The sequence below is a fragment of the Calliphora vicina genome, chromosome 4, assembly GCF_958450345.1.
Source record: "Calliphora vicina chromosome 4, idCalVici1.1, whole genome shotgun sequence".
Taxonomy (NCBI): Eukaryota; Metazoa; Arthropoda; class Insecta; order Diptera; family Calliphoridae; genus Calliphora; species Calliphora vicina.
In genome coordinates this window covers 110,880,487-110,893,474 of record NC_088783.1, presented here as the reverse complement: position 1 = coordinate 110,893,474, position 12,988 = coordinate 110,880,487, and the positions used below count along the sequence as shown (strand labels likewise).

Here is a 12,988-nt window from a genome sequence, read left to right as displayed (position 1 = left end):
ATAAAAAAATCAGTAAAAAAAATAAAAATCCAAAAAATTAAGCAAAATAATTAAATAAAAATTAAAAAAATTTTACTTTTTTTATAAAAAAAAACGTATGTCTTATAAATCATAAATTAACCCATCTGGCACCATTGTTACAATCATGTTGTTGCTATTTTTGTTTTAAATATTGCAACAAAACAACAGAGCCGGAGAAAAACTGTATATGGGAACAGACAGAGAGTGTGAGTTTTAATACTCTTAAAACTCACAAGAGCATTTCTTAAGAAAACCATGCAAAAAAATTAACGTTAAACAACAACAACATTGTAGTGAGGACCAATAAAATAACAATAACAACAACCGCAACAACAAGTATTAAGTATAGAAAAAGTGTTAACAACCATTAAATTTATAGAAAAAACGCTGGAAATATTTTAAAATACGAAAATTCAAAGGTATTTACAAAATTTTCATTACAATTACATTTGTAATAGCTGTTTAACAGGAAAATAATAAAATCTATTATTTCCAAAGACATTTTGATAATCGATTAAAGAATTTTCAAGGGAAAAATAAAAATTTGTATTAATGATGTTATAATTATCAAGTTTTATAACCAAAAAATTAGAAATTTAACAATTTTTAACAAAATTTGGAATTTCCTTTAACAAAAATAATATTTTTGTCTCAACTTAATATCAAAGAAAAAAAAATTCAAGTTTTTGTAATTTTCAAACAAAGAATTATTCAAAATAATTCAAAAATTTTACTAAAATAATAATTACTATTAAAAGTATTTTACAAAAATTAGGTTTTATAACTAATTATGTAAATTTAAATTTATTAATTAATTTCGCATTTCATAAAACTAACACCAAATCTTCTATTGTTAATCTTTCACATGTATGACGATAAAATTCAGACATTTCCTCAGTTTTTTTGATTTTCGAATAAAGAGTTTTTCAATGTAATTGCAAATTTTTACAGTTTTTGTAATAATTATTTAATAAAAGTAAGAGAAATCTAAATTTCTGTTCAAAAAAATCGAAAGATAACTTTTTTTAAAATTTTCGAAAATTCTTAGTTAGTTGTGAATTGTTAAAAACTAACACAATATGTTCTATTGTGACATTCTTACAAGAAATTAGTAAATTTTTAAGTAAATTGTAATATTTTCCTTAGTTTTTTTAATTTCGAACATGGAATTTTGATAGAAAAATCCACAAATTTTATTTTTTTTGTATAAATTATTAAATATCTATTTTTAAAACTAAAAAAATTCAAAATTTTTTTAAATTTTAAAAATTTGCGAAAATTCGAACTTAATTTCGAATTCCTAAAAACTAACTAAAAATTATCTATTGTTAATCCTTAATAGAAAAATATAGAAATTTTACATGTAACGTAACATTTTCCTATGTTTTTTTGATTTTCAAACAAAGAATTTTTTAAAAACCCCTGAAAAATGCTAACATTTTTAATTCCAAACTAAAAAATGCTTGTTCAAAAGTCAGAACTTTCATGAAAATATTATGAAATTGTTTAATTTTCATATTATAGAACAATAGTAAATAATTTTGCAATGCTTTCAACTTAAAATTTTTAGAATCTTTAATTTTTTATACAAAAACTATGAAATTTTTAAGGTTTCTTCAAAAATTTCAAATCTGAGTGTCCCCAAACTCCTGTTTTCTCTCCTCATTATTATGAGAAACAATAAAAAATTTATAATTTTGAAATTATACAGCAGTAACTGAACATTTTACAGAAAACTTGAAAATTAATAAAAAACTTAGAAATCTTCGAATCTTGATCAAACCTTGAAATTGTTGTTTTTTATGAAAAATTTCCATACAGAAAATTCTAGCTTTATGTCGAATTTTCGCATTCTGGTTCAAAATGTTTTATTTTGTAATTAATTTTTTTTAGATTTTTAGCTTTTAATTGATAATCCTTTAAAAATTTCAGGTTTGAAAAATCAAAAATCTCTTAAAATAAAGAAATTCCTGGAAAATATTATTTAAAACAAATATTTGGTTTATTTCTTATTATTAAACACCTTAAGGAAGAATTGAATTTAATTTAAAATTTTCGTTTCGAATTAAATTTTGTATTTTTTAGCTTTAAATTGTTTAAATTTGTAATTTTCCTTAAAATATTTCAGTTTTAAAAAATCTAAAATCTCCTAAAATGAAGAAATTCCCTGAAAATGTTATTTCAAAAAAAATATTTGGTTATTTCAGCTTTAAATTTTTCAAATTTGTAATTTTCGTTAAATAATTTCAGTTTTAAAAAATCAAAAAATCTCTTAAAATGCAAAAATCCTGGAAAATATTATTTAGGAACAATATTTTGTTTATTTCTTTTTGTTAAACAGTAGGGAAGAATTGAATTTAATTTCAAATTTTCGTTTAAAATTAAATTGTGAATATTTCAGCTTTAAATTTTTCAAATTTGTAATTTTCCTTAAAAAATTTCAGTTTTAAAAAATCAAAAATCTCTTAAAATGCTGAAATCCCTGGAAAATATTTTTTAGAAAAAATATTTTGTTTAGTGAAGATTTGAATTTAAATTAAAAATTTTAGTTTCAAATAAAATTGTGTATTTTTTAGCATTAAATCGTTTAAATTTGTAATATTCTTTTTAAAATTTCGATTTCAAAAAAATTAAATTCTTTAAAAAGGAGAAATTAAAATAAAATTTTAAACTTTTTTATTTTAAAGCAAAATTAATTTTTTAGAAAAAATATTTTGTTTATTTTGAATTTAATTTAAATTAAAAATTTTCGTTTCGGTTTAAATTGTGAATTTTTCAGCTTTTAATTGTTAAAATTTGTAATTTGCCTTTAAAAATTTCGATTCCAAAAAAATTAAATTCTTTAAAAAGGAGAAATTAAAATAAAATTTTAAACTTTTTTTATTTTAAAGCAAAATTAATTTTTTAGAAAAAATATTTTGTTTATTTTGAATTTAATATAAATTTAAATTTTCGGTTCGGTTTAAATTGTGAATATTTTAGCTTTAACTTGTTAAAATTTTTAATTTTCCTTAAAAAATTTCCAGTTTGAAAAACTAAAATTCTTTACAAAATAGAAATTAAAATACAATTTTATGATTTTCTTTATTTTAAAGTAAAATCAATTTTTTGTTTAGGAAATTATGTTTAAAATTTTAAAATTAAATTTTTTGATTTAAAGCAAAATAATTTTTTGTTTACGAAATAAAGTTTGAACTCTTTCAAATTAAAACAAAATTTTAATATTTGGTTTTTATTTTAAAGCAAAATTAATTTTTTAGGATTTTTTTGTTTAGGAAATTTTGTGTATTAGAATTTTTCTAATTCTAGCTATTTTTAGTTTATTTTTTGTTTAAGAAATTATGTTTAACCCTTTAAATTTTGGCTCTACAAGTTATATTTTTGTTTAAAAAATTAAATTTAAAAAAAAAACTGTTTAATAATACCATTTCCTATTAATATTTACCAATTTTTAGCAAAATTTGTGAAAATTTTCCATTTAGTGCTTAAAAACGCTGCAATTTGCACACAAAAAATTGCTCAATTAGCCATTTCTACTATCCGGTCTAATGACATAAACCGGTGTATGTTGTTGTTGTTGGTGTTATTGTTTTTCCTGCTCTGCAGCAGCAGCTCTTTACACTCAGCTGCAGCAGCATTTCACGTAGTAGTGTGGCGTAGTACCTAGTTAATGTATGGGTATCTCGACTAAAGAGTATAAATGAACAATTTAGTTTAGTTTAGTACGTCACGTTTTGCGGTTGTTTTTTTCTACCCCGTCTAAAAAGGCACTCACACTCAAAAAATAAAAAAAAAGAAAACAAAACGGACAAAAAATTAAATAAATATTAAATTGTTGTTTTTTTGCGTTTTATAACACATGCACCTACATACAAACCCACAACAACCAAGTGTAAAAAAAGAAAGTGAAAGAAAAAAGAATAATTGAAAGAGAGCTAGAAATTATATTTGAAATACAAAAGAAAAATAAGATAATTTATTTAATATAAATTGAGCAAACTACTTTATACAATTGAATATAAATTAAATAAAGTGTTAATATTGTTGGCAAAACAAAAAATAAATCGAAAAATATGTAAAATATTTTTGCAAAACCTGTAATAAAATACAAACTACAGAGAGCAAATTGAAATACCATTTTTACCGTTATAGAGTAAAGAAAAAAAAACAAAATAAATAAAACACAATTACGGAAAAAACAGAATTCTTTTTAAAAACGAAAACATAGCAAACCGCCAACATTGAAAATAAAATTAAAATATTAAAAAACGTCGTCGTCGTCGTGCGCATTTAACGTAATCATCAAAAAATACTAACAACAACAACAACGTACTTACGTACATACATATTCTAAAATAACAACAATAGTAATAATAATAAGTATTAAAATACAGCAAAAACAGCCAACATTGCTTTACTGTAGAACCCACTAATAGCAACAACAACAACAAGTACACAACATCACTGGCAAACAAACAAAATAATACAAAACCAACAACAAACACAACACATAGTTGCAATCGTTATTTTTCCATACATTTTTTTCTGTATTATTATTAGTGTTGTTGTTGTTGGCGCTCAACAACAAGCCGAGTTTGTGTGTGTTCTATTCGGTTTTGTTCACACTACTTCTACTACTGGTGAGAGCGAGAGAATGTGTGAGAATAAAGTAAATGGTGGGCCCATTTATTTTTGTTGTTTATTTAGTGGAGTGGTGGCGTCTTTAGGCTTCGTTTGTTTTATTTGATTTTTTTTATTTATTTTTTTCTTTCCGTCTGTTTGTTGTTGTTGCTGTTATTGTTCTACTACAACTTTGCTTATAGTAGTAAATGGTTATATCTCGTGGGGATTCCAAAATCTTCGCCACAAATCGGCAAAGGGCATCATAAATAATTTAAGATTTCGTTATTATTGTTACAAAAATTTCTTTGCTTATAGAATAATTAGTAAACAAATAGGCAAAAATTAGAATTTATTTTGAAAACATTAGAGAAAATGAAAAGTCATCTTCAAAATACCAAAAAAAAACGTTTAGGAAATATCATCAAGCTAAAGTAATTACTAGGAAATTAATGAAATTTTAAAGAAAATTCATGAAATTTTAAAGAATTTAATAAATATTTAACAAAAATTTTGATAAATTAAAGAAAAATAAAGAAAGTTTTATAGAGAAATTATTAAGGAAAGACGAATTTGTGGTATATAAATCAGAAATTGCAATTTTTGTATAAACTTGGGAACAAAATCGATAAAATTTTTTTCAAAATTTAGTAAATTGAACAAATATTAATCAAATTTGTATAAAATATAGAAAAATAAAGAAAGTTTTATAGAGAAATCATAAAGGAAAGATGAAATTGTCGGTATAAATCAGAAATTGCAATTTTGTTTTAAACTTTGGAACAAAATAGATCAATATTGATTCAAAAACATTATTTTTGTTATAAACAAGGAGTTTTTTAATACAAAATTTAAATAATTAAAACATTTTAATAGAATTTTGATTAATTTATTAAATATTTAATACAGTTTTTACAAAAAATGGAATATTGAAACAATTTAAACATTTTAATAGAATTTTGCTTAATTTAATAAATATTTAAAACAGTTTTCATAAAATATGAAAAAAATAAAGAAAGTTTTATAGAGAAATCATAAAGGAAAGATGAAATTGTCGGTATAAATCAAAAATTGCAATTTTGTTATAAACTTTGGATTAAATTTGATAAATTTTGGTTCAAAAACAGGAGAACAATGGGGTTTCTAATACAATATTGAAACAATTTAAAAATTTTAATAGAATTTTGGTAAATTTAATAAATATTTAAAACAGTTTTCATAAAATATGGAAAAAAATAAAGAAAGTTTTTTACAGAAATCATGTAGGAATGACTATATAGCTGGGAAAGTGTATTTTTTTAAACAAAATTTCATAGGAAAATCAGAAAATTAACAAAATCTGGTTCAAAAAGTGTATTTTAGTTACAAATAGTGCTATTTTCAATACGATTTTAGTAAATTAATTAAATATTTACTGAAATTTGTATTAGATATAGAAAAATATTGAAATTTATAAAGAGAACTCATATAGGAAGGACCATATAGCAGAGACTTGCGCCGAATGGCTGTAAGCCGGCTGAGCCGAGCCGTCGATAAATTTTAAAAGCCGCCGCCGCCGAAAATTTGTTCGGCTTAAAAATAGCCGCTGTTTTGAAAAAAGTTCAATAGTAATTTCATAAAATTTTTGGAATTTTACTTTTTAAATTTTTAGTTATTTAGAATTTGAGTAGTTATTCTTTAGTCGGCTTTGAGCAGCCGCCGCCGTGAATTTTAGTCGGCGCAGGTCTCTGCCATATATTTCTGAAATTTTTGTTAAAATTTTTTGATTTTTTTTTAAACAAAATTTATAAAAATTCATAGGAAATCAAACAAGGATCATACCAATATCAAGACCTGTTTCAAAAAGTGTTTTTGAGTTACAAAAAATGCACTTTTTAATACAAAATTGATAAAATTTTATTAGAATTTTAGAAAATTGAATAAATATTTAAAAAATTTTTTATAAAATATAAAATTGTTTATATAGAACTCATGTAAGAAAGACTATAGCTCTGACAGTGTATTTTTGTTAAAATTTTTGGATTTTTTAAACAAAATTTATAAAATTTCAAAGGAAAATCAAACAAGAATCATTTAAATAACAAAACCTGGCTCAAAAGTATAGTTTTTCATAAATCTAGAGATTTTTTTAAATAAATTTGATAAAATCTAAAAATTTTATAAAAAAAATCATTAAAATTTGCTCAAAATTTGTATTTTTATTAAAAACATGGGATTTTTTTAAAACAAAATTAATAAAATTTTTGATTTTTCTTTAAAAATGTCATGTTAGAAAGACTTAACCATAGATAAATACAAATAGATCAGAAACTCTGCTGTCATTGACCTAACTCAGTTGTCAGAAACCTTTGAATGATAAGAATAAATTTATAATTTTGAAATTTATCTGCAATAATGAAAGTTTATTGCTAAATAGGCAAGAATTTTCCAAAAATTTAAATTTCTTGTTCCTTTTGAATAAAAATTTAACTCTATTATACAGTTTTCACTGATTTATCAAGACCCAGCTTGAAAAATTGTTATTAATTTTGGAGTTTGGAAATAATTTCAAAGAATTTGCAATGATTTTCCTTATTTTTTTCTAAAATAAAGCGAATTTTAGCTGATTTTCTTTAAATCTTTAGATTTTTCTAAAATATAAAGAATTTTACCGCCTTTCTATTTCTTTTATTGCCGTCTCCACCTAACAAAATCCCCTGTCTATACTTGACACATATTTATCACAACAATTAATGACATTTGTTGTCAAATCAAAGTTGTTTAAGCAAAAGCAGTAACAATTTTGTCATAATGAAGCAATAATATTAATAAATGGGGACTATACCTGATCATTTTTTATATTGACAAACATTTTGACGTTTGTCATGACACAAATTTATCGTTAGCTATTAATTTTTAGTTTCAAACACTTGTGGCTTAATTTTCCTTAAAATCTCTTAAAAAACCTCGTATTTTTTCTTAAAAATTAGGAATTTTGCATTGAAATAACTGATAAATTCATAATTAACAACATGGCGGCTCTCATTCTATAGTATTTTAGAGTTTAATTGGCTTAATTATACAAAAATTGTGCTAAAATTATAAAATTTTATTTAAATATAAATGAAAATCACTTGAATTTTATTAAATTTTATAAAAAGATCTATTAAACTTCCATTTCAAGCACTATTTGTTTAATTTTCTTAATAATTTCTTTAAAAATGTCGGTTTTTTTCTAAGAAAAACTTTTAAAATGATAAAATATTTGTTAAATATAAAAGAAAATCACTTGAACTGCATTAAGATTTGTAAAAGTTTCCATTTCAAAAACTTTTTGTTTCATATTCCTTAATAATTTCTTTAAAAATCTAGGTTTTTCTACGAAACGTCAGCTTTGTTTAATTTTCCTTCATTATTTCTTTGAAAATCTCGGTTTTTCCAAGAAAAACTCATAAAATATTAAAATTTTTGTTAAATAAAAAAGAAAATCACTTGAATTTTATTAAAATTTATAAAAGTATGTATAAAGTTTCCATTTCAAACACTTTTTGTTTCATATTCCGTTAAAAATTCCAAGAAAAACTATTAATTTCCTAGAACCCTCAGTTTTGCTGTTAAATAACCGCTAAATTCATGTTAAACCATACGGTGGCTCTCATTCCATTGTTGTTATTGTAGGGAAGAAATATGGCAGCATTCTAATAACAACAAATTTGTTTAATTTTGCTTTGAAGAACAAGAAGAAGAAGAATTTTGCTTTGATATAAAAAATTGTGATGTTTTATTAAAAAATTAAAGGAATTTGGATAAAATATGAAAGAAATAATAAAAAATATTACATATTTCATAAGTTTACACAATTCTCTATAAAAATATGTTACAAAATGCCAGTTTTACATGATGAGGCGTAATGTTGTCTTTAATAATAAAAAAATTTGTTTTAATTTGTTTAAAATAATAAAAATTGAATTAAATTTTAGGGAATTATTATAGTTACACAGTGTTTAATTAGTTTTATATTTAATTTTGTGCACTTTCATAAAAAACTTGGTTTTAATTTGTTTAAAATCCTTAAATTTAATTAAAATTCATTGAGTTTGTTTAGAAGAGTTTAATTTGTTTAATATTTAGCACAAATATAACAAATTTTCATAGAATTATTAGTTAAAATTGCATCCTTTAGGTTTTTATTTGTGATTTTGTTTTATTTTTATTTAAATTTATGTTTATTTTAGAGCTAGCTGTGTTTGCTAATGAAAATTGTGTTTATTTTTCCCTAAATTACGAAATTTATTGAAAATATTCAATCATCTTCCCTAATTTGTAATTTTCTTTGCTCTTTTCTAACTAAATCAGGCTCCCCTTCCCCTTTGTAATGTTTTTAGTTATTTACTTTCTTTCTGCACCCATTTACTCTCACTCTCTCTCTTTCTTTCTCACACTGTAGCAATTTCTTTTTCTTCTTGTACAATTGTCATTATTATTGTATTTATTTTCTCTTTACTTTGTTTTTTTTTACTGCCATAATGGTCGTTGTTGTTATTGTTGTTTTTTACAGTGTGTGTTTAAAATGTTTCCCTAAGTTGTTTACCCCTGTCTAAGTTTGTATAGTTGACCTAGTTTTTTTTTTTTTTTTTGTATTTTTTCACATTTTAATATTATTAAGTGCTTCTTGGTGTTGTTTTTTTTATTATTATTATTTTACTATTGTGTTAATCAATTTAGCGCTTTTTACTAGTTTTGCCATTTCTGCTCTTCTAAATAAATATTATTTATTGTAACTTCAATTAAGTGTGACCAAACACACAGGCCTACTTTTATAGCAAAGAAAAATACATAAAATAAACGTGATGATAATTTTTTAATGAAATAGTAATTTATAAATTAGCTTTCCTGTTATAAACGGAAGTTAAAAAGGAAAGGAAATTAAAAAAAAACACACAAACTAAAGAAACTATTACAGAAATTTTGATTAAATAAAATAAGAGAAAGAAAACATTTAATTTTAATAAAAGAAATTCTATAATTTTTAATTGTTACTTGCAAAACAGAAGAAGTTAGCACAAAATGCAAATTATAACAGGATCAACTGAAAGATTGTTATTAAAAAAAACTTATTTAACTCTTTAACTCAATTGAAAAAGCAATTTTATTTAAAAAAACTTAAAGCAAACAGGAATTTTAATCAAATAATTATTGTTAAGGAAAACTAAAATATTTTTACTTTAATAAATGGAAAAACTGTTAATTGATAGAAGTTCCTTTAAAAAATAAATTTTCGTTAAGTTTTATAAAGCGATATTTATAAGAAATATTAAAAGATTTCAATAGCGGCTTAAGTAAGCTAAACAATTATAAGAAAATGATCCCATAAATGCTTAAGTTTTAGACAAAACTGTTTCGTTAAGTTTTTTAAATTAACAAAAATTAAAATTTTTTCTCGATTTCAATAAAAGCTAATATTTGATTAAAGAAAATGATAAACAAAAATTTTAAATATTTTATTTTCGACAAAAAAAAGTTTCGTTAGGTTTTGTATTTAACAAAAATTTTATTTTTATTCCTGATTTCAATAAAAGCTAATGTTTTATTAATGAAAATAATAAAAAAAGATTACAAAAATTTTTTGTTTCGCAAAAAAAAGTTTCGTTAAGTTTTTTAAATTAACAAAAATGAAGATTTTTTCTTGATTTGTATTATATGTTGCTCGTTAAAGATCAATATATGAAAAGTTTTTTTCAAATATTTTTGGTTTCGAAAATAAAATTTCGTTAAGTTTTTTAAATTAACAAAATTGAAAATTTGTTCCTGATTTCAATAAAAGCTGATGTTTTATTAATGAAAATAATAAAAATATTATTCAAATATTTTTGGTTTCAAAAAAAAAGTTTCGTTAAGTTTTTTAAATTAACAAAAATGAAAATTTGTTGCTGATTTCAATAAAAACTGATCTTTGCTTAATGAAAATAGTAAAATTTTTATTCAAATATTTTTGGTTTCGAAAAAAAGTTTCATTAAGTTTTTTAAATTAACAAAAATTAAATTTGTTTCTTGATTTCAATAAAAGCTGATGTTTGATTAATGAAAATAGTAAAATTTTTATTCAAATATTGTTGGTTTCGAAAATAAAGTTTCGTTAAGTTTTAAAAATTAACAAAAATTAAAATTTGTTCCTGATTTCAATAAAAGCTGATGTTTTATTAATGAAAATAATAAAAATATTTTTCAAACATTTTTGGTTTCGAAAAAAAGTTTCGTTAAGTTTTTTAAATTAACAAAATTGAAAATTTGTTCTTGATTTCAATAAAAACTGATGTTTTATTAATGAAAATAATAAAAATATTTTTCAAATATTTTTGGTTTCGACAAAAAAAGTTTCGTTAAGTTTTTTAAATTAACAAAATTGAAAATTTGTTCCTGATTTCAATAAAAGCTAATGTTTTATTAATGAAAATAATAAAAATATTTTTCAAATATTTTTGGTTTCGAAAATAAAGTTTCGTTAAGTTTTTTAAATTAACAAAATTGAAAATTTTTTGCTGATTTCAACAAAAGCTGATGTTTTATTAATGAAAATAATAAAAATATTTTTCAAATATTTTTGGTTTAGAAAAAAAAGTTTCGTTAAGTTTTTTAAATTAACAAAAATTAAAAATTTGTCTCAATTTAAATAATATGTTAGCTACTAAACACGAATATTTGAGAAGTTTTTTTCAAAACTTTACTGTTCAGAAAATATAGTTTCGTTAAGTTTTTTAAATTAACGAAAATTAAAAATTTGTCTCCATTTAAATAATATGTTAGCTACTAAACACGAATATTTGAAAAGTTTTCTTCAAATCTTTTCTGTCTAGAAAATAAAGTTTCGTTAAGTTTTTTTAAATTAACGAAAATTAAATGTTTCCCTCTATTTCAATAATATGTTACATACTAAACACGAATATTGCAAAAGTTTTTTTCAAATATTTTCTGTTTAGAAGAAAAAGTTTCGTTAAGTTTTTTAAATTAACAAAAATTAAAAATTTGTCTCAATTTAAATAATATGTTAGATCCTAAACACGAATATTTGAGAAGTTTGTTTTAAAACTTTTCTGTTCAGAAAATAAAGTTTCGTTAAGTTTTTTATATGATGGAAATTTCAAAATGACTTTTTAGTTCTAATAGTTTTGTCTAAAAGATATAAAAAATAAACATTCTTTAAGTTTCAAAAATTGTAGAAAATAAAGAAATTTCTTAAAAAAATTGTATTGTGCCTTGGAATCCCCTTGATATAACCAAAAATCTTGTTTAAAAACGACAAAAATTGTATTAAAATTTCTCTTTAAATAAACAGCCAACATTTACTGTATAAAAGAGAAAACCAGAAACTTTAAAAGAGCAAAACAAAAACGATCCAAATAATAAAAGAGTAAACAAAACAATTTGTATTTGATGCAAAGAGTGTTTAATCAAAAAGAAAATTAAGAGAAAAGTGCCAAATTTTTGTTAACTTTTCCAATATATCTATTAAAAAAAAAGTGTAAATATTGTTAAATTCTATTATAATTTATTTAAAAAAAATCAAATATTTTTATAAAAAAAAAGTTTGTTAAACAAACATTTTTATAAGATTTTTTTAAACACTGCTTGCTACTTGCTGAAAAAAACCTACAACTAAACATTGTTTATAAACATTTTGTTGTTGTAAAAAATTATACTATTAATTAAATAAGAAAATCTACAAAATGGCACGTTATCAACAACGGTGAGTTTTGTTTAAAATAATTTCTAAGTTTATTTAGAAAAAACATTGGCATATTCTCTCTTAAATATTATAGCAGTTCTCTTTTTGTTTTATAGGTATTTATCATTTAATATTTGTTGTTTAGTTTAGCCTCATTTTTGTTTAACAAATAGATAATTTATTTCATTTGTTTGCGAAAATTTCTTGTCTCTGTTTAATAATTTTTTTTTTAACAATTACTCACATTTTGTGTTTGATAGAAGAAATATGTATTTCCTTAATTGAATTTTAAAAGCTGAATTTGTCAAAATCATTGTTGTTGCCTTCTTGTTGTTGTTGTGTGTTATTTTTATCAATAAAAAATTCTTGGAATACAGAAATATTTAATCAAATATGTATAACATGGTAGTAATTTCATAATTTACAAAAAATATTAAGTAAATAATAAAGAAAAAGCAAAACAATTTTAAAATATTCGAAATCCCCAATATTTTTTTCAAAATTCCCTTTAAATTTTTGATTAAAACAAAGCTAACTTAAAAATTATTGAAAATTTCCAACAAAAAATTACATTTTTATGAATTTCATTGAAAAAAATTGAATTCCCAAGAAAATTTTAAAAATACCCAAAATTCCCCAGAAATA

The 12,988-nt window shown here is 21.5% G+C and overlaps 1 protein-coding gene across 3 annotated transcripts in view; it reads left to right on the top strand.

Moving 5' to 3' along the window:
• Positions 1–12,988, top strand: part of Imp (IGF-II mRNA-binding protein) — a 75,018-nt gene that overhangs the window by 32,561 nt on the left and 29,469 nt on the right. Inside the window, exons 1-2 of one of the 3 annotated variants that reach the window (XM_065508025.1) lie at positions 3,678–4,388; positions 11,954–12,364. The exons of the other annotated variants lie outside the window; for them this stretch is intronic. Of the exons in view, the coding sequence (XP_065364097.1) occupies positions 12,345–12,364 (20 nt within the window). The 5' untranslated portion in view covers positions 3,678–4,388; positions 11,954–12,344. Of the gene's footprint in view, positions 1–3,677; positions 4,389–11,953; positions 12,365–12,988 lie in introns of those variants that run through there. 3 annotated transcript variants of the gene reach the window in all.